This window comes from Dermacentor variabilis, chromosome 8 (genome assembly GCF_050947875.1).
Source record: "Dermacentor variabilis isolate Ectoservices chromosome 8, ASM5094787v1, whole genome shotgun sequence".
NCBI classification, from domain to species: domain Eukaryota; kingdom Metazoa; phylum Arthropoda; class Arachnida; order Ixodida; family Ixodidae; genus Dermacentor; species Dermacentor variabilis.
The window spans coordinates 129,354,612-129,377,392 of NC_134575.1; the positions used below are offsets into that span (position 1 = coordinate 129,354,612).

Genomic DNA, 22,781 nt, shown 5'->3' on the forward strand with positions numbered 1-22,781 from the left:
GAAACCTATATGAAGATGATGGCATGACGAGAGTCGGATAGCGAAGCTGTGGTGCCGATACTGGCCCGACTACGGCGGCATTACGACGACGGTCTAACAATGGAGTCATGATAGCGACTGACGATGACGGCATGACAATGGCGGCGTAATCACGATTAAATGACGACAGTATGATTGCATTGCAAAGGTGAAGAAAGGATGACGTTAATGGAGTGACCAAGGCGGTATGAGAATGGGATCACGTTACTGAACTGATGACAATTATAAAACGACGGCGTGACCATAGAGAAACATACCTACGTACAGGCCGGACACCCGAGCCGTTTAGCGGCCGCGTAAGTAAGGGTCTGACCACCCGTCTGGCGGCGTAGCGATTTGTGTTTCCACTTTACTTCAAAGGTAGGCTGCTTATCATATGTCTACGGGGTTACGTCCACGCGTCCCGTTTTCATGGAGACGTTCATGTTGCGCCGGTCATATGCCGCTGGTTACGCCCACCCCACCGTGCTTTTCCACCCGGCGCCTCGCTCGTGCGGTAAGGTGTTTCTTTTTCTCTGCCGAGATAATTTTGCTGTTTCTTGCGTGAAGAACACTGTTAACAAGGCGTCTGTTATGCTGGGTAAGCGTTTTTTTAGACGTGTATAGCATAAAATCTGAGCCATGGCATCCATTTACCGCGCAGCCATCCGTTTGTTTTTGCACCAATCTTTTCCCCGGAAGAGCATATGCATTATATCGAACGCGTAATTTCCAAAAGTCACTTGCAAGACCTTCGCTTTAAAGCACAGGACTTCTTATATGTGGCTCACCCGTACCATCACGCAAACGTTTCATTTGGCGCGCGGCTCGAGCATTGCAACGCACATTTGGGATCGTTTTGTGAAGGATGTTTACCTCACTGCATGCTGTATGCGCCTGGCCCGATTCGCAAGTGCCACTTTTACTTGACGCGTTGCTTGACATTACTAAAAACGCTGAGCACGAGATCGCGGGATCGAATCCCGGCCACGGCGGCCGCATTTCGATGGGGGCGATATGCGAAAGCAACCGTGTACTTAGATTTAGGTGCACGTTAAAGAACCCCAGGTGGTAGAAATTTCCGGAGTCCCTTACTACGGCGTGCCTCATAATCAGAAAGTGGTTTTGGCACGTTAAACCCTATAATTAAAAAAAATTACATTACTAAAGCATTCTTGTAGTCAGTGGCGTAGCTAGGTCGTCTGGCACCTGGGGCCCGTATCCCCCCCCCCCCCCTCGCTGTAGTCAGGAAGGTGAGATTATCGCAAATTTTCGGAGAGGGAGGCGTGATGTTCAAGCATATATGCACAGCCGCCTTGGATACCGCGCATGCCCCCCCCCCCCCCTCCTTCGTTTTTGTTCCCAAAGATCACGAATGTAGCAGGCATATATGCTGTTTTATTCTCTGCACAAAATAACACAGGGTGCTGTACTGATAACTTGTGATAAGCACATTTGCACATCTGCTGTCAGACTAATACTTTCTGAAGTGACTAGCGCAAGAGTGGACACGGGACACTAAAAAGGCGACAAGGACAAGCGCAAACTTCCAGCTAATGTTTATTACAAAAAGTCACAGACTACAGGAACATAATCAGAAAACTCAAAAAAGCAGAGAGGGTTTCCTTGCGATCCATTGCTCCCAGTGCAAATGTCATCCACTCTTTGAAAAAAAAAAAAAAGAAAACGGAAATAGTAGCAAACAACGGGCAGGAAAGCACTAGAATCACCATTTAGGCAGCGGCTATCGCAGAAGGCATCTGCGTTAGCAAACCATCCCTAGCATTGACTGCTAAAGAATGTGCATTCCTGAGGTCTGTATGTAGGAGGACGCCTTGCTTTGGCGCGGCCATGATGCGCTCTTGTTTATTTGTGATGACCATGTCGACTTGCACGATTGTAACTGATTATGATCAAGTGCGCGAGAGTATATATACTTACCTTTTTGTAATAAACACCGGTTGGAAGTTTGTGCTTGTCCTTGTCGCCTTTTTAGTGTCCTGTGTCGACTCTTGCGCTAGTCACTTCAGCAGGGAATACCAACTAGCCCGCTCTCACACTCTGCTATAATGGTTGGCAGCCAATACAGATGCGGTATTGTGGAAAATATGGCTCGCAAGTAACAAATATTTCAATAAAGTTTTAATTAGCGATTTTAGAGGCAATATTGCATCTGCAAAATTGAAGCTCGACAGTCATATGTCGCCCAACAACTTAACAAAATTCGTCGTAGGTACTACGGCGCGCAGTATTTTGGCTGTGGGCAGCCCTGTACCGAAACGAAAATTAAACAGCGTGTCAGTGACGGTGAGCTCCCCATCCGATTAGAAAACGCCACATGCTTCTCTGCTGCGCAGGCGGCAAAGCTATGACATTACGAGTTCTCCTCATTCTGATTCATAAAGCCTTTCTTTATTTGTTGCTATTGACAAACGTCATTATCCGAGCTGCGGTACCGCCACAAGGTTGGGAGCGGAATAGAGCACGCTTCGCGTCGATTTCTGGCGTCACCATGCAAAGAAAGTGAAGGCAGCGGTGAAGCCCGTGCCAGCGAAAGCTTGGGCTCATGGAGGAAGAAAAGAGTTTTTCCTTCCTCCATGCTTGCGCTACTGTTGGTCTGCACTCGTGACATTCTTAAAACTGCTGCACCCTTTGGGTCCTATATTTACCCCACAATAAAAATTGGCATCTTCATTGCTAGCGTTCCCTTTCTTGAAAACTCGGCACTCTCTACTTTCCTGTCGAGAATGCTGTGTCACGCTGATAACGCGCAAACCGTTCGTGACTTGGAAGTGCCGGGCTCACAGCGTTAAAGAAAGGAAATGCGGGCAAGACAGACGGTGATTATTGCTGAGGGACAAGATAAGCCACAAAGGGCGTAAATTTTTTAGAGTGAATGGAGAGGACAGGTCGACGTCACTGGTGCATTATTTCATATTTCTTTAGGTACTGCCATACTGGGCCGCCCACAGTGCCAAAGTACTGTAGGCTGTAGCACCCAAGACGATTTTGTATAGGGAAAATTTTTTTTAGTTAATAAGACCTTGTGTACTCAATTCACGAATTGCAACGTTTCCGCTATAATTACTACATAACCAGTTATTTAAGATAACATATTTTAAGACAGCGCGGGCTGAATGGAAAAGGGACCCAAGAGCCCCATCGCCAGACTATATGTTTAGCGACACCCGCTCCGAGCACAACGGCGCCGCACACGAAACGTTCCGCTAAAAGGCGAATGGTTTAGCGATCTAAATTTTTTTAGCCCGCACGTTCGTGTAGTTATTACGTAGGACGCTGATCAGGCTGCAGCCGACAATTCCGCGGCACTACACATCTGGTACATCGGGTACATGAGCTCGGGCTGCTGGTTACCGGAGCATTCTTTACCATTTACGCCCAGTCAAGCCGGCAGAAAGGGGGGGGGGGGCTTCAGACATATATGGCATCCCCCCCTCCCTACTGGCACCTGAAAGCCGAAACCCACGGCCCCCGCCCCCTCCCCCGTTACAACGCCACTGCTTGTAGTTTGTGCATTTATCAAGTGTGTGGTCCAGTATTTTTTTCAGTCCAATTCTCTATGTAAACAAGAAAAAAAATTTGTTTGCATGGAACTCCTATAGTGTGCAACTGAGAAAAGCGGCTCGGAAACAGTAAAAGAATTGCAATAAAGAGAGCCCTGATCGCATTACTTTTCCAATCTTCATGAGCTGACTCAGCCTTGCTGGTTCTTCGGGAAGCTAGGCGGCTTCTCCAGCAAAATGTTTGCGTTCCTCTAGTTTATTACGTCCATTTGTACGACATTCTTAAGAATGAAATATTAAAGCTCATGCGCTCCACTTGGAACGACGTATTGAACATTTCTGCACCAGAAGGTAAACAAGAATCGAAAGCATTGTTATCGAAACCAAAACAGAGCTAAACGACGCGTCTAAAATCTCGGAAGACAAAATTAGCGGTCTGACCAGCCGCTTAGGGCGCTGGCGGCGGTGCAGTAGCTCGGCCGCAGGGCTCTACGGGACTGTCCGCTCTTTACCAATGTCTTTCCATGGCGTGACGACAACGGCATGACAAGTGTCGCATGATGAAGTTGAAATGTCGGCAATGCATCTATCACGACGGCATAGCGACCACGAGCCCATACCTAGTGGCTGGAGCTATCATACAACCTGAGTCACTGGATCGGAATTGAATGATCGAAGTAAGATATCGCGAAGGCTGGAATGACGACAATGAAGCGTCCGCGTCGGCATCACGACAAGAAGCACATACCTAGGGGCCCAATTTCATGCAATTTCAGCACTTTAAAGAAATGGGGAAAAATTGGATGAAGGAAGTAGGCTCAAGCAAGCAGAAAAGTTTGACCACTGGATCGGCGTAAGAGGTACGTAGGTAGGTAGCTAGCTTCTTCTAGCTATCTTTATCTACCTAGCAGCTGGATAGCTAGCTAAGGAAGGTCGTCATAGTCGGTGACGATGGTTGTTATGGTCGCCACAGACAGACAGACAGACAGACAGACAGATAGATAGCTAGATAGATAGATAGGCTCAGAACGGCTGAAGCAGAAAATGATATTCGCATCAAAAAATGAGTCAAGTCTGTGGCGCTTGACGTCGCTTGTCTTGGTTTTGATTTTATAAAAGCCAGTCACACTTTGTTGGATAGCTTCTCGAACTCATTTTATTAACAATCTTTCCTTGATGATTCTCAATTTCATGGGCAAGGTTTCGTATTGTTACGGTTATCGTTGAACTGTGTTTATCTTACAGGACGAGGTTCGTGGTCTGTTATAGATGGCGTCAATAGGCTGCGCCGGTTAACGTAGTCTTCCTCTTCTCATTGCCCGGCCCATGCAGCAGCAATCCCCGGTTCCGGCCTAGGCGAAGCCCGCTGCACTCTTAAGCAAAATTACGCCATTTACCACACAACAATAATCGTCATTTGTCTTGCACGCATTTCCTTTCTTTTACGCGGCGAGCCCGGTACTTCCAAGTCGCGAACGGCATGCCCGTTATCAACATGACAGAGCATTCTCTATGCAAAAAAAGAGGTGAGGCGTGCAGACAGGACACAAGAGAAGAGAAGTGGACAACAGCGGCATTCGTGTTGTCCACTTCTCTTGTGTCCTGTCTGCACGCCTCACCTCTTTTTTTGCATAATGAATCCTTACCAACTAGCTCAACTTTCAGTCGTTCTAAGAGCATTCTCGACAGGAAAGTAGCGAGCGCAGCTTTTTCAAGGAAGGAAGCGCAAGCAAGACAGATGACGATTATCGTTGTGTGGAAAATATACGCCCCAAAGGGTGTAGGCAAATCCAAATCACTGAGGAAGTGTAGGTTGAAACCGTTTAAGCCGAGCAACATGTACCAACTAGGTCCGGCTAGATCGACCGACCACCATCTGACGTCAAGCGTCAAATCGCTAAGACGATGTACGATGACGAATGGTCCCGTGTACTGGGTAAATACTTTTTGCATAAGCCACGTTACGTTGCGGGCTCCACGACTACACAAAGCCTCCTTTAGCGTACGACACAGACTGATGTAGGCTGTCAGCGCTCATTCTATTGGTGCTGCGATGCCCCGCACGATGACGAGCAATATACGCCGAACTTCTTCGACGAGACACAGCGTCTTTGGTCAAACGGTAGTACTGTGTCAATGCAGCTTAGCGTTGGACGTGCTTAAAGGAGATAAAAAAATGAGTGTAATCGGTCGTCTCATGCTTTGGAGTATTATAAGCATATAGGAGGGGGGGGGGGAGACGATCCGGAAAACGCCATCTCAGTCTTTGCTATCGGAAGACACGTATATATGGCATGCTAGTTAGTTCTGTTCGTACGTTCTACACGCCCATCTGTCTGAGGGTGACAAGGCGTTGAATGGTGGCACAGTGAGCGGCAGAGACGAAGCAGTTCTTCTACGGCGCCCGCTATGAACTGACGATCACGATCACTAATGATGACACGGGGGGGGGGGGGGCGAGGCGGTGGCAGAGGTTGACGACCTGGCGGAGCATTTGCGGGATGCATGTGGCGTTTACATTGTTCGCAATCGGCGACGTAGTGCTTGACTGTGTCTTGCATTCTGGGCCAGTAAAAATGCTCCTATGTACGGTTCAAAGTTCTGATGAACCTTGCATGGCCAGAGGCCGCATCGTCGTGCATTACTCTCAGCATGACGCTCGCAGACTCGGCGGCGCCTCAAGAAGGGAGCGTGCGCATTTAGCCGAATAACTGGTCTTATAAAGCATGGCCGTCACGGGCACGAAATCGGCCGGTGGCTCCAGGACGCGATGCAGCTACAAATAGTGGTGTCGACCTAATATCTTTTTGCTCTGCCCTGAAAGGCATCGAGTCTGGGAGTGCACAAGAAATGGGCGCAAAACAGTCATCAAAATTTTTCTCGTCACATCCGTCGCCGTCAGAAGGTGGGATAGGCATAAAGATTGTGTTGGGCAATAAAAATTTGTGAAAATAAATAATTAAAACAAAAACTGAGCCCTGCCTAGCTGCTGCACCTAAGTATTGCAGGCTGGGTGGGATAGACAGTCTGCGTCGACGTGGGGACGTCCAGACTTGTAGGAAATAACGAAGTCGTACTCCTGCAGTCGAAGAGCCCGACGTGCCAGTCGACCACTCGGGTCATGGAGATTCACCAACCAGAATAACGCGCGGTGGTCGGTAACGTTAGTGAACGGGCGTCCGTAGATATAGGACCTAAATTCGTGGCCAGCGAAAAGAGCTGTCAAGCATTCTTGTTCGGTGACAGCGTGATTGCGTTCCGCCTTAGTCAAAGGGTGACTAGCATAAGCCACGTGTTCAGCTCCTTGATGACGTTGCACTAGCACGGCACCGCTGCCGATGTCACTGTCAGCAGCGTGCCTTTCCATAGGTAAGGATGCATCGAAGTGACGCAATATGGGCCCCGACGCTAGTAGAAGTTTCAGCAGGCGGAACGCCTCGTCGCAAGCTGATCTCCAGTTAGAAGGGACGTCTTTTTGGAGAAGACGTGTTAGGGGGTACACCACGTCAGTGAACCTTGGGACGAAGCGACGAAAATACGAGCAATGACCCTGACTTCGGCGCTTTAAAGGAGCTGGCTACCTCAATATTCTGTGGAACTCGCCTCAGACCGTTTTTGTCGACCAGATGCCAAAGTATACTAACGTCTGGGTTTAACCGAAACGACATTTCTTGGAATTCAGGATCAAGCCAGCTTTTTCGACAAAATCCAGAACAAGACTCAGACGTTCGTTATGCTCACTCAATGTGCTGCCAAGAATCAGCACGTCATCGAGGTAGTACAAAAAATGTCCTATTTAAGTCCAAGCTTGGAGAGTAGTGTCCATAAATCCTTAGAATGCTGCTGGGGGGTTACAAAGGACGTTATATTCATAAAGACCGTCTGATGTCACGAAGGCCGTTTTCTCTTTATCATCTGGGTGCATGGGTATCTCCCAATATCCTGATTGCAAATCCACTGATGAAAAGTAGGCAAGGGAAGGTAGACAATCGATGACATCATCAATCACAGGAAGAAAATACACATCATTTTTGGTGACCGCGTTTAGTGTCCTGTAATCAACACAGAACCGCCACGATTCGTCCTTCTTCCTTACTATAAGATTGCTAGTGCTACCCACGAAATAGAGGACTCTTGAACAACACTTTTCCATAGCATGTCTTTCACCTATTCAGCGATAACTGTTATCTCTCGAAGACACGCGGTAAAGATTTTGCCGAATCCGGTTTGCAGATCCGGCATCGATTCTGTGGCGAGCACGAGAACGTGTGAGTTAAACCTGCTTGTCACCTTGTGTGAAATAGAACACAGATGTGCCAGCAAATCTTGTGCGAGAGCGCGGCGCTCATGTAAGGACAGCGGTTTGTTGATTATCCGTAGGGTCTGCTCTTGAGAAGCGTTTCGGTGGGAATTTAGCTAGTATGAGACTACTCCTCCTCGCTTCGAGCAGTAATGGAGCTGTAAGTGATTTCCTCAAATTCAGCGAGCTTCATATCGCATGGGAGCGCAGGAGGGACGGAAGAACAATTGGAATCCAACAAATGTGATGCGCCAATCACTACTGTCACGAGGGGGCGTGGCACAAGTACGTCTTTATTTGCGCAGCTCGACGTAAGTGGTTGGATTTGCTCGTCAAACGATGAAAAGTTGGCAGTAGTGACATTGACCGGGACACGTGACAGCGACCAAGGCGGTCGCAACAACTCGTTCCAAGCAACAAAATAGTTTTTATCTGGATGTGTCGGTAAGGGTGGAGAGAAGCGCGCTATTCGAAGCAACTGCGGCTGTGCCGCAGTTAACCGAAGCGCAACAATCCTGTAGAATGTCAATCCCGAGAAACACACGAGTGCAGCGCGGTGGTATGATAAATTGTTTTAAAATCTTCTTTGAATAAAACACTTGCAATAGAAATACCAAGGGGAACAAGGCACTCTCCGCTATCAGCACGAAACATCACACCATCATTCCACGGGAACATACCTTTCCGACCGAGGCTTTCTTTGAAAGTCACACTCATGACGAAAACGGTAGCACAATTAAGTATCCACTAATGCATTTGACGGTTATGCTATCAATTACCGCACGCGCTTTGTTCATCATAATGGGCGGAGGAGTATTTCGCAGAGACGCAGACTGTCCGGAAACCTTAACTTCATCGGCCGCGCCAGCTAGTTTCCCGACGGTGGTAGTGACGTAGAACGTCGCCGTGGTGACGGTGAGAGATAGAGATTCTTGGTTGGGAAGGAAAAATTGGGGTAAAGTGCAGCGCAGTAACTGTTTCTCAGGTGAGGACACCTCAACCGTGCTGCACAAGAGGGAGAGGGAATTGAAAGAAGGGTGAAAGAGACGCGGCAGCGGCGGCGGCCAGAACGGCGTGCGCGGGCAAGTTGGTGGCCTTCGCTTATGTGGCGCGGTGACGCGCCTAGTCGTGATGAAGCAGTGCTTCCTGCGCGGCGAAAGCCGCGTCACACATCTGACGTACGTTGCCGTCGATGGCTGGGCACTGGACGAGCAGGGCACGGAGTGCAGCCATATGGCGCAGCAGCGAGAGCGGCTATTAGCGCGTCTCTGGGGTCGCTGTTCGCAGCGGTTGGAGGGCCGCTTGACGGCTCAGCTGCTGCTGTCTGGGTGCTGCGGCCGCGCAGGGCGTCACTTTAAGATCGGCCCTGCGGGGAGCGAGCAGACGTACACGGAGCGGCTGTACGCGGCTCGGTCGGTGCGGCGCCGGCTAGCTCAATCGCTTTTTTGCGCGAAAGGGGCCGCTGAGACGATGACAGCAACACGGCCGCCTTTCTCTCGCGCTTCCACTCGGGACAGCTCGGTTCGGTTGACGGGTGACGTCCGCCGCAATTAATGCAGCGGGGCTTCTCTGCGGGGCAGTCTCCTATGGCATGCGACTCACCACAGCGGAGGCAGCGGGCGTCGCGGAAGCAGGTGGCGCCGGCGTGGCCGAAGACGCCGCAGCGGTCGCATTCAAGTGGTCGGGGCAGACGAGCACGTACGTCGGGCAGCCGTTTGAAGAGCCGCATGTTTGTCGGCACAACGCTCCCAACGAAGGTGACGGTGACGCTCGAGCCACTCCGTGAATATGAAAGCACCACGACGGGGGCCTCAAGGTTTTCTCGAACTGTGCGGGCGTCGAAAGAAGTGTCGACCCCATGGATGACACCCACACAGGAGTTGCTGTGTAGAGCCTTGGGTCGCGCCGCCACGTGGCCGATGTCGCACACTTCGAGGAGGGGCGCCAAGTCGGCACCGCGCGTCACGTCAACAGCCACCACATTCCGGCGGAAGTTCACGCGAACGCGTCTCACGCCTGGCAAAGAGGAGAGCTGCGCAGCGATACCGTCTCGTGAGAGTGCGAGGAAAGTGGCAGTGCGCCCGATGGGACGGTAGAGAATCGTGACGGTGGTGTCGCGAGCGACACCGTCGTCAACGGGTGGGGTGTGCGGCTCGAAGTCGACGAACCGTCGGTAACGGCGTCTCCTTCTTGCGGCTTGTTTTAGAGCGCTGCTCTTTGGCGTCCGTTCCTGGGTTTCGCGTCGTCGTCGGCCTCGTAACCAGCTCCGCCCCCCTTTCATCCCCCCAGTGCTAGCAGCAACCGACTGATACCGCTGGATGCCGCTGACGCCGCTAGAGAGTCAAGATAACGTGACTGCATAGAACACCGTCGCCGCCATGCAGAAAGAGGAGGAAAGGGTCCCCCCCCCCTGTTCTTGTGTGGCGGATAGGGTGCTCTTCAGTTGCCGACGCGCCGGTTATTCGTTGTCCCTGAAACCAACTCCGCAGCTGGGGTTGACTCACTATCGGCGTCAGCGGCATCAGTCAGTCGCTGCTATCTCTTCCCTCCTCCCTTTATCGTGTTGTCCGCTTGCTGCGCGCGCTTCTGCCCCCATCGTTTGCCGCTGGGTGTACACGCCGCCCCCCTCCCCCCTCTTCCTGCGAGTCTCCGGTTGTCAAAGCGCCGGCTCGAACTTAATTCCTTTCTTCGCTCCTCCTCCAATGCAACCCCTGTGCGGTGGCAATCAGAGAGCCAGATCGGTGGCGGCGGATCTGTATATGTGCATCGCCCGAGCCGAAATTGCCGCTGCCGTTCGCCCTGTGCGGTGGCAATCAGAGAGCCAGATCGGTGGCGGCTTGACATAAAGACAAACAGCAATTTCCTAACACTTATGCGGGAGAACATCCCGTTCCTCTCGCTCGTAACGCGTCCCACGGCTGTGACAACCTCGCGAGGCACTTGTATAGATCTCGTCTTTGAGAATCAAGCATTGGTGTACCAAGTCGAACATATATCAGTCTATTTCTCCGACCACAAAGCTTCCTTCATGACTGTCAAGAACTGTTAGTGGAGTCTTTGTTAAAGGAATACGTGTGAAAAATAAAAAAAAAATTCTGTGATAGCGCATACATGTGTTGCTCGATTTCTTTGCCTCAATCTATCGAAAAGGTGAAACAGCTTATTTGCTGCGCTCAAATTTCGCATTAGGAAGTAACGTAATCGTCGGTAATTTTTTACTGTACCGCTGCCGGCTGGCAGGCTTGGGCGTCCTCGGCGGCCGCGAGCAGCAGCGGAGAGTTTCTCTGGATGAGCCCCCTGTTTCCTCAGCAGCTGGGGCAGGGGTGGGCCCTCTCGGCCGGCTCTCGTTGAACGAGGGGCTGTCAGCTGGGTCGTCGTCGTCGACGGGAGCAGCCACTGCCGCCGAGCGCGAGCCCTCCTCCGCCGCAGGTGCGGTGGGCTCGGTGTTGGTGAGCGGGGGCGACGAGCAGGCCGCCGGCGACGACAGTGATGAGAATCCGGCCTGGCAGGACTTGCCTCGGGCGAGGTGGTCGCGTCCGTACGGGAGGACGTAGTGTCGGCACCAATCATGCTTGCGGTTGGCAAGAAGGTGCTGGCACTGTCGTCGGTAGAGGCAGCCGAAGTGGGGGCCTCTGTGGTTGTGTCCGTTGAAGCGGACGATGCGGCGTGCATGGTGACCGCTGGCAGTCGTCTTCGGCGTATCAAGAGGAAATGCGCGGAAGGGAGTGTCCAGCGCAGATGGGCGCGCACGGATGGCGTCACACTCCCTTGCGAAGGCGGGCATGACGGCGTGGAGCTCGTCGAGTCGGCCGACAGTGCACGTAGCGTACGTGCTTTCAGCCCGCGCTTCCATCGTAAGGCAGGAGGCGATCTGCCGGTGCGTGGTTGCCGTCCACGTGGGTGGTGCTGCAGGGCTCGTCGGTACTCCGAGTCGTCGTTGAAGCCAGGAACTGACTTCTTCGGCCTCTTCCTATGCTGCTTCTTCGGAGGGTCACCCATGAGATGGGGTCTCCGTGCGGTAGCGTGGCTCAGGAGATCGTGCCAGCTGCCGTGCGCGCCCTGAAAAGGGCTGCGCTCATAAGCGCGGTGGAAGGCGGAGACGTGCGTGCGCGAGAGGTGGCGGGCGAGCCGTAGTCGTCGGAGCGAGGGGCGATGCGACCGCTCGCTTCGAGTGTCCGGGAACGTCTTGGTGACGGTGAGCGGCGTTGGCGACTGGTTGGTGGCGTCAGGTTGTGGTCCGAAGCTGGCGAGCCACTCCTGTTATGTCGACGGAAAGTATTCCCGGGTGGCGAGCCCGTGGTGTTCGCAACACCAGGGTTTGTCTGCCAGTGGTCGTCATAAATGCCATGTTCGAAATTAGGCCAAGTCGGCGGTGAGACATATCTTGTCTGTCGACGCCGGCGACGAAAACGAGCAATGTTTCCTATGGCGCCACAATTGTAACCAAGAGGCGATGCGCCACCGACGTTGTAGGCTTCGGGGTCCCAACCCTGGGACGCTACGAATACTAAACGCAGTCTTGCGAATGCCGATTCTTGGTGTTAGCTTTACGAATTCGTTGATCATGCGTCATGTCGTCGGGAAAGAAACGTCGATACTATCGCATCTGATTGACAGTCTGCAGCGCCTGGCATGGCAGGCAATGGGATTATAGCAGATGCGTGCTCTTTAGGCTGGTTGGAGGCACAGCCAATCTGTTCAAAATCGGCAACCTTTGGTGTGTCGTTCAAGTTCTTCGCGGACGATTTGCCTCACAGTTTCCGCAAGGTCAAACTGAAAGCTGTAGTCATCAACGCTTGCAACCGTTGTAACATGCGCTGACCTCCCGAACTTTGGCATGATACGGCACAGCTTCAAGGCCTCAAACGTGCGGCGATGCCAGTTGAGGCCGGAAACTGAGGCGACGCTCTTCTTTCCGATTAAGGAATTGTACACATGCTGAGCAATATCTTTCAGAAGGTGTCCAACTTTGTCCTCTTCAGACGTTCAAGGATGGGCCGTTTTAATATCATCAAAGCCGCCTCAATGTATGCAGTACAGGTCTCACCTGGAACTTGAGCACGCGGAAGCAATGTCTGCTCCGCCCGCTTCCTTTTTGTGGTGTAATCTCCAAAGCACTCTGTGAGGTCAGCAACGACGAAGCTGTCCCACGTTGTGAATGTATCTTCATGCATGGTTTTCGAACCACACTGGCGCAGTGTCTTTGAGGAAGAGAACGACATTTTCTACCCGAGCCGTGGAGTTTCAGCCGTTGTACTTGCTGACACACTTGTGGTGGGTGCGCCATTGCTCCACGTCCTCGCCTAATTTTCCTGATAAAGGGCGTGGCCGCACCTGACGCATCCAGGCGCCGGTTGACCGCGCTGGAGCAGCCAGAGATGGCTGCTGGTCGCCGCTGTGCGACATTGGGATCTCCAATGGCATAGGCGCCGACTACTGGAGGGCTCATGGGCCCGAGTCCCCTACCCCGGCGACACCGAAGCCTACTGTCTCCCCCCCCTCCCCCTTAGTGTCAGTGTCCCAGTTCTGGCACCCGCATCACTTGAGGTTTCTTATGAGTTGCCTCTATCTTTTCACTTAAAGTGTTATTGTGGGTAAAAGGTTACCGCATCACTGTTGGCGCGGATGTGCACGACTTTTAATACTTTCGCTTCATTTCTGCAAATCTTGACATTACGAGGACAAGCGCATTAGAAGCACCAGTGGCGGCTACCTTCGTCTTTTCTTTTTACTTTAGCATACTTTAAAATCTTTCACTGCATAAAAACGATATATTTAAAGGTATACGCAGGACAACGCTCACTATATATTTTAAAGAGAAGGTGATAGCCAACTAACATTCGTTTCTAACGGTATGGATAGCCAATGTCTAGCGAATGAATATGTTGCTGTATGATCACCTTGCGTCAAATTTTTTGACGCTGAAAAAAAGAAAACCTGCAGACTTCAGTGATCCCTTCGGCAGAGTCTTTTATCACGGCGTGTGAAATGCACGTGAATGATATGTCTCAGTGTTCATTCTCTTTCCAGCAGGCAATGCTAACGACTCGCGAAAAAAAGCTCTTCTGATAATTAAAAAAAATTATTCCGGATGGAAACATCGCTACTTGCATGCAGAAGCCATAAATACATATAATTCACTGAATAGCCGAAGCGAGGCCAAGCAGGATTCACTCGAAATCAGAATCAATAGGAGTCCTGCGCATCACCGCTTATAGCCGGACTGTATTATAGCGAAGTATAAGACAGTCACACGAAGGAAGGTACACCACCAAGAGACTGGCGTCTCTTGGTGGTGTACCTCAGTGAAGAATTCTTCGAGGTCACACGAAATTTCTTTAAGTGCAGCTGTTGGTGAAGGCAATATATAAAAGCTGGTCAACCCCCCCCCCCCTCCCGGGGAAAATGCAAACTGCAAAATGAAAATGCAAAATGAGAGTTACACCCTTCAATTTTTTTTTTTGCAACGCGAAGTTACGAGATTCCAGACACGTGTATCTATACCGCAACCAACACCCATGGCTAATTCCGTATTCTCTCTCAAACTATGGCCGGCGAAGGATCACTCAAGCACGCACTAACCACAGCGCTTAACCACGTACACTGGCAACAAAGCAATTTCAAATTAAATAATGCATAGATTTTGAGACTCCTCGTTAAGAAACGCATACCTTGGCATATGCTTTGGCGTTGTACTCTTTGTGACAGCAATCACAAAGGATGTACTTCAGCATGATTTCTAAAGGTAAAAGTGCTGGCTATCCCGTGATCCACAGCAGATGCAAGCATGAAATGGCTACCGGCAAAGCATACTTTTTGGAGATGATAGTAGCCGCAGTCTTAAAGGGATGTAGTGCACGTTTGCAACGGCACACCCCACCTCGCCACACCGCACGACACCATACTGTGCACTGGCCCGTACGGACGCATTAGTTTTGTGTCACAGACAGAACCTCATTGCAAGTGTCGTCTCAGTCAAGCAGCCATCCGCGATGCGCCAGACGCTGGTGATGCCGGCGCGCCGGACGCGCAGCGGACCTCACGGACCGCTGGCGTTGAAAGGAACACAGGCAACTGTCTCAGCGCCAAAAGGTGACAATCGAGTGTACAGCCTTTTTAACGTCGCTATTGTAAATGACAAATAAAAGTTCAGCGCACTGGACATTACAGCTTTAGTGTCATTGTGAACAAACCTTTGGCAGAACTCGAAAGCAATATGTTTTTTGTAACTTGTTTGGGAAGTAACTAGCGCTTGTGATGTGGTCTTGACTGGTTGGCCGGATGATCTAGTTTTCTTCTCGCAACTTGCCCGGATGTTCTTGTGTGCCTGGATAACGGCTCCGGCTTTTGGCTCAAGGTCTCTTGAAGGTCGCCGATAACGGGAGCAAAAAGCATTTGATGCTTAAAAACCAAGTTAGCTAATTACCCTTCAGCGCTCATACCTGTGGTCATCTTGAAGAGATGAGAACACATAATGGTGCGAAAAGCGCTGGAAAAAATGTATAACCATAACGAAAGTATCCTAATTATCTCGTTTCGCGGAATGTTCTGATCGTCAGTGCCCCCGCTGAATGTGTTTAACAAAAAATTATGGCTTAAAATGCTTTGTTCATTGTTACCATCACAGTGTTGTTCTCAATATTTCCAAAGTTCTTGTGAGAAAATTTTGATACTTTCACTTAAAAATTTCCGGAACGTTTACATTTTTATAGCGGTCCTGCACCCTCTTCGTTTCCTCCTTTCCTTCTTATTCCACTGAATGTGGAAGATCGTGCACGAAAACGAAAATAAAGGGGGGGGGGAGGATGGCGGTGGTATGTTTCCTGTAACGAATACGGCGCCCAGCTCTGCCTCATAGCGTGGACGTGAGCCACTTCTGGGAAAGATGCCACCGACACAGGAAAACAGATACGCTCATGGTGCGAGAAAGCGCTTTCAAAACTCCACGACCCTGCCCTCATGTCTTTAAGAGAAGAGACTGTTTTTGGTGGTGCTTCATCCGGCGCTCAGAAATTAGCTGAGTGCAGCGGATCCAACAGCCGTATTTTTTTCTTCCCACCTCCCTCTTTTAAAGCGCGTGTACAAGACAGTGGGGGAATCGTTGTCTTGTCTATGGTGGTTAGTGGAAAAGTTGGCCAAATGGTCCCTGATCAAATACGGCTGTCAGAAAATCAGGCCGGATATGTCGCGTGCTGTTTTTCTCTGAAACGTATAAAAACATGTGCTTTTCGCTTATCCGTTTCTTTATGTGGCTGACCCGCTGACTTTCTTCGATTGCTCGCCACTGGAGAACCGACCGCGGACATCTGTGTTTGGTACCCTGTTATCACTGCGGAAAGGCTAAATGCTGGTGAGGAGGTGGAAGCTACTCTTCCTTCCATTTGACTCGAGGGCACCGCTTTGGCGACCACCGTTTGAAATACTAGCGCTGTTTTCGTTTTCGCGGCGCGGTTGGGCAAAGAACAGCCGAACAAGAGAGAGGGAGGGTGCGTCCACGTTTCAGTGACGATTTGTGGCGGAAACTTTAGATATAAACAGGACAGGCGCTGGCGAGCGTGGCCAGTTCACTCACTAAAGTTCGGGTGCTTCGCAGTGAGCCTGCAGCGGTGGCCATGGAGAGGAACTCGTCGTCCTGGGAAAGTGCTGGTGCGCAATCGCTTGCCTTTTTAGGGTAAGTTGCCAAGATGTTCTATGCGAGAGAATTTGTCATCTTCTTAATTTATGAAGTAGCGTGTCAAGCTATTGGCAGGGCCGACATCTACGGCTCGCATCAAAGCCGTTACTTGCTTTATCTTTGTCTCTTTTTCGCATGTAAGGATTTGATAACGGTGAAACTCGAGATGGCGACCACGTGGCCAGCCTTTAGAGCAACCTGTATTGTACTCAAGAAAGATCACTTGACTACCGCTAGCGTTTTTTCGCGAGTGGCATTTGGCTAGAAAAAAAAAGGAAGTATTCACTATAGACAAAGTGCGACAGCGTATGACTATAGACAAGTGCGTCGAGTGAAGGCGCCAGGATGCTTTCTCTGCCAGAAAAATCGACGCAGATCGTTCGTGTCTACTTTTAGCAATACTGCTAATCCTTTTACGTAGCCCGTGGAATCTGGTCAGTCTGAAACGAAGACGTTCAGCCATATTCCACAGCATGTAACGGTTGATGGCAGCAGGAGGAGGATTTGGAGTAGCGGTCGAGTGCTCGACTTAAGTCGCATAAACACTGGTTAGATTCCCCACACCACTACGTTATCATTTTTTTTTATGTTGCACAAAAATAGCTTTGAGTTCTTGCGAACGGAAGGACACATTCTGACTATTCCCTGTAGCTCACAACTGCTATATGCAGTAAAAGAACGTTGACTTGAATTTGAGTATTCTTTTATACCAGAATGTCGTCGTGCACTTCTGAAGCTGGGCTTTGCATCACAGAAGCGTTCGGCAACTAAATAAAATAAAACAACTGTGCTAGGAGGTTGAAACAATTTATTAGAGACAATTCATTAGAAAAGAAGCTATAAGCAATTGAAGTATTTCAGAGGAAACGCCCCTTGAAGTATGGGTGCAGTAATTCACGCTTCATTCTAAATATTGGTAATTGGTACAGAATAGGTAGATTTCTAATATATTAAATGTAACATCTAAATCAATAGATAAATCGAATCAGTAAGCCAACTTAATTGCTGCTAATTTGATATCATACTCTGGTTAACAATAATTTATTACTCCCATTAAGTGAGTTGCAAACGCCCCCTCAGTAACATGAACTTGAAATATCTGACAAGAGGAAGTGTTAATCACAGAATGAGTGACATGTTCGGCGTGGGACATGCAGAAGGGAAGCATTTGTTTGGCGCGGAATAACAACGTTCACTCTTAATTGCCTCCGTTTCGGCGCGAGCAAACTACCGAACATGTTTTTGCAGAAAGCATGCGGCGGTTCTTGCAACACTATTTTCATGCTCTTCGATGTAATGAGGCGTCCGTGGCAACGAAATACTTTCGATGTGTCTTTTCAGTTTTCAATTTATTTCAGACATTAACGGACAATGTGAAATATGGCCACGAGGTAAGGTAAAAGGAGACTCCTATGTCTCCTGACAAGGCCTTCACCCCAGACTTACGTGTCTGACAGCTGGAACAAAATCATTACAAACATGATGGATACAATAATAATTACAGTACTCATTACACGGGTATGCAAACAAGAATGAACATAACAACGCTGGAACACGATTGTTAGTGAAAAAGATTATACAATCTCTAACAGTGCATGTATCAATCATTGGACAAGCATTCCACAGAGGAGTAATACGTCAAATTAGCCAATCAGTATGAATCACTGACGTATTTCTCAGCATTGTATGAGACGTCATGGAAAATCTATTGTAGGTTAAAGCGAGGCAGGAGAAGTTGCTTTAAAAAAAAAAACGAGGCATAGATGCGTTTTCATTTGCGAGTTTGATTAAGGATGGGTATGCATTACGCTACAAAATTATTTGATTCTGTAGTTTTAGTACCATAGTCAGTACCTGGTCTTGACCACGTTAGTGAAATGGTGTGTAGGTTGGTATACTACATCTGTTTAAACATTTATTTGAAAAGGCGGCATAATTGTGTTTAACTTCACGGAAAAGTCAGTGTGGCTAAGCAAAACTTATACAACTGTGAAGATGGTAATATGTTTTGGGTTTCGTACAATGAATTTGTCGATGAGGACGGATTAGAACAAACCAATTTAAGCTTCTTTTTTTGGAGAAGAAAGACTTTAGGAATCTATAATGCTGCACGTTTCCTAGAGTAGGTGACAGCATGTTACGTGAAAGTGGATAAATGAACAATATAGTTCTTTTCCTAACACGTAACGGCAAAAAATTATTTGTCTGTATAACATACCAAAAGACCTAGATAACTTAGCACAAATATATTAAGTTCAGACCAACTGAGGTCAAACCTAGAAAAGACTCCCAGAAATCGACAAGAGTCTACGGGTGGTATTACAGAATTGTCGATGCTCTATTTTGTGTCATGAAAGAGCGAAGTATTTTTCGGACGAAATAATATGTACTGTGTTTCGTGTACATTTCAGTTAATCTCATTTACATTAAGCCAGATGTGAAGCTCGTTAAGCCAGGTGTTAGCATCTGCTCTAATGTGTTAAGATCTCACCAGAAAAGTACATGACGCACATGGCAATGACAGGAGTTAAAGGAATATTAGTGATATTATTAATGTATAAAAGAAAAAGCAAAGGACCCAGAATTGATCCCTGTGGGACCCCAAAGTTATATCGCCCAAACATGACTGAAATTCGTGAAGCTGTGCGCATTGCATTCTACCTTCAATGTAGTTCTCTATTAGTGCAAGCACCAACCCACAGATACCATATGTCGTTAAGTATTGAAACAAGATTTGGTGTTTGATCGAATCATCGGCTTTTCGGGAATCAAGGAAAATTCCCACTGTAAAATGTCGCTGTTCAAAGTTACTAAATGCGCTATCTTTTGTCTGCAGTAGCGCAGGTTCCACTGATTTTTCAGACTAAAAGCCAAACTGGTGTTTAGAGATATTTTTAACTTTTATGAATTGATACAATCGTTTGTAAATAACACGTTCTGCGATTTTTAAAAAAAATGCGGCAATACCGATATTGGTCGATAATTACTGAGGCCATTTTTACTGCCGCCTTTAAATACGATTACCTCGTGCAACTTTCATTCGGTCAGGGAACGTGCCAGTCACCAGCATTCCGTCAGAAATATAAGTTAGTGGTACCGGAGATATAATAGATAGCTGCTTTGCTTCTGATGTTGGCGCCAAAGGCAAAGATTCGCTGCAGTTCGTAGGAATGTATGAACTAGAAGATTTCGAGGCTGCTGCTATTTTGGTGGGTTTATTGCAATTTATGCGTAATTTTCAGGAACGCAACCGTCAGCGGTGAAAGAACGGAACTTCACCTTCACTTGCCAGAGATTAGCATACAATGCACGGTCTACGATCAATGTCTGGGGCTTGTTGTTGCCGTAGCAGCCGGCGCTATCCTTTGGAAAATCATGATGTCCAAGAGTAGCCTCACAAAAAAGGTGAGAAAGACGACAAATTTTTTTATTAAATTTGTTAGGTCTAAGAAATGTGCAAGCAAACATACCTCAGATAGTCGCTGATGCCGGCCGTAATCCTACGTATTTAGAAAAAGAATGAACAGACAGAAAAGATGACAGAAACAAATTTTGACGTATGAATAGGCTCGTTGCATTGCGACCTTGAAAGCCGACAAACCTTCAGTTTCATCAAATTATCGCTGAATAATCACCTAAAGGACACTTTGTCAGCGGCATAATAAGTGTAACAATGATTTGTTTATTATGCACGGAAGCAACAAAACATATGTAATACTTTTTTCAGGCACATAAACCAAAATCACGGAGGCTGCTGTCTGGGGCTCTTCCGCCAGTTTTTCCAAATGGTTGGATTCCAGTGCTTGAGTCGACGGAACTTGTTGTAGGAAAAATCAAATCAGTCAGCGCCTTAGGTAAGTTTCCCTTATCCTACAATATCTGACTGACTCGAAGGGCCTAAAGCTCAAGATATTCAAGATCAAGATATTCCGTCTACATATGTGCGAGAAATTCCATACTCATTACGTCGCTTAGCACTGTCGTATCGCATTGTCGCACATTGACTAAAATTTTCAGTTGTCCCAACTGCGTTTGCACACTTTGACGACAATATATATATATATATATATATATATATATATATATATATATATATATATATATATATATATATACGTCTAGCAGTGCTATTGGAGGAACTAGAGGACAGTAAACGCGATATAATAGGGCTCAGTGAATTTAGGAGGCCGAAAGAAGCATATACAGTGCTAAAGAGCGAGCACATCCTGTGCTGCCAGGGCTTAGCGGAGAGACGAGAACTAGGAGTCGGATCCCTGATTAATGCGGATATGGCTGGTAACGTACAGGAACTCTATAGCATTAATGAGAGGGTGGCAGGTCTTGTCGTGAAACTTACTAAGAGGTACAAATTGAAGGTCGTACAGGTCTACGCCCCTACATCCAGTCATGATGACCAGGAAGTCGAAAGCTTCTATGAAGACGTGGAATCGGCGATGGGTAAAGTCAAAACAAAATACACTATACTGATGGGCGACTTCAATGCCAGGGTAGGCAAGAAGCAGGCTAGAGACAAGTCAGTGGGGGAATATGGCATAGGCTCTAGGAATAGCAGGGGAGAGTTATTAGTAGAGTTTGCAGAACAGAATAATATGCGGATAATGAATACCGTCTTCCGCAAGCGGGTTAGCCGAAAGTGGACGTGGAGGAGCCCGAATGGCGAGACTAGAAATGAATCCTGGCATCATACAATATGTGGACGTGCTCGGCAAGGTGCACTGCAGTGACCATAGGGCGGTAAGAACTCGAATTAGCCTAGACTGGAGGAGGAAACGGAAGAAACGGGTACATCAAAAGCCGATCAATGGGTTAGCCGTAAGAGGAAAAATAGAGGAATTCCTGATCAGGCTACAGAACAGGTATTCGGCCTTAACTCAGGAAGAGGACTTTAGCGTTAAAGATATGAACGACAATCTTATGGGCATCATTAAGGAGTGTGCAATAGAAGTCGGGGGTAACTTCGTTAGACAGGATGCCAGTAAGCTATCTCAGGAGACGAAAGATCTGAGCAAGAAACGCAAATGTATGAAAGCCTCTAACCCTACAGCTAGACTAGAACTGGCAGAACTTTCCAAGTTAATCAACAGACGTAAGACAGCTGACATAAGGAAGTATAAAAATGGATAGAATTGAAGATCCTCTCAGGAACGGAGGAAGCCTAAAAGCAGTGAAGAAGAAACTAGGAATAGGCAAGAATCAGATGTATGCGTTAAGAGACAAAGCCGGCAATATCATTACTAAAATGGATGAGATAGTTCAAGTGACTGAGGAGTTCTATAGAGATTTGTACAGTACCAGTGGCACCCACGACGATAATGGAAGAGAGAATAGTCTAGAGGAATTTGAAATCCCACAAGTAACGCCCGCAGTCTGCGTCAGCAGGCGTTTGGTGTGTTGCGACATCACGTACCCGAGCACACGAGGGTTCGACCCTCCCGCTTCTAATTGTGCGCGGCTTAGCCGTGTCCGGGGAAAAGGGGATCCTGGGGGTTGAGCCAATGCCGGGTGTTTGGACCTTTACGGCCCCTCGGCGGCGGCAACACACCCCTTTGGCCTCGGCTTCACGTAGACGGCACCCCCGGACTGACCCACCCGGGGGAAATCGGTAGTTGCCTTTTCCTGTCTCTCTCTCCCTCCAGCCTTCACCTTTCTCTCACTTTTCATCTTTCCTGTCTTCTCCTAGCTTCCGCTTACTTCCAATTTTTCCAGGCAGCAAGGGTTAACCTTGCGTGAATAACCAACCTAGGTTAAATTATTATCTCCTATGGCTACTTCCTTTCCCCCACTACCTGATCGCTCCCTGAAGAGGGGGCGCACCGATGATGTCTTAGAATTTTTTGCCCGTGAAAAAGAAACTTTCCCTCGCTTCCATGTAGTCCACTCCGAAACACCAAACAAACCCGTGCGAACAATCTCCCCATTCCTCGTGTCCAAGTCTCTTACCCAAGTTTTTGGTACAGGTTACAAAGCATCCAGAATGGCAAGCGGTGATCTCCTCTTGGAGGTCAAAAGCTTGGCAGTTTGGGCGATTTGGTATGTCATAACTGTGTATGTCATAACTGCTCTCTTCTGGAGCTCCGCAACCAGAAGCAATATGAAAAGCTACCCAATCTAGTATCATTTGGCGACGCCAAAGTAACAGTAACTCCGCATCGTTCTATGAATACCACCCGTGGCGTAGTCTCCGATGATGATCTCTTGGAGCTGGAAGAAGAATAATAAGGAAATACAGACGAAACACCTGATA

General features: G+C 48.4%; 1 protein-coding gene across 1 annotated transcript in view; it reads left to right on the forward strand.

Moving 5' to 3' along the window:
* The first annotated feature begins 458 nt into the window (after positions 1–458).
* The window catches only part of LOC142591271 (cholesterol 7-desaturase nvd-like), a 63,493-nt gene continuing 41,170 nt past the window's right edge, over positions 459–22,781 (forward strand). Inside the window, exons 1-4 of the mRNA XM_075703607.1 lie at positions 459–535; positions 16,436–16,513; positions 19,759–19,921; positions 20,244–20,370. Coding sequence (XP_075559722.1) covers positions 16,455–16,513; positions 19,759–19,921; positions 20,244–20,370 — 349 coding nt within the window. The 5' untranslated portion in view covers positions 459–535; positions 16,436–16,454. The remainder of the gene's footprint in view (positions 536–16,435; positions 16,514–19,758; positions 19,922–20,243; positions 20,371–22,781) is intronic.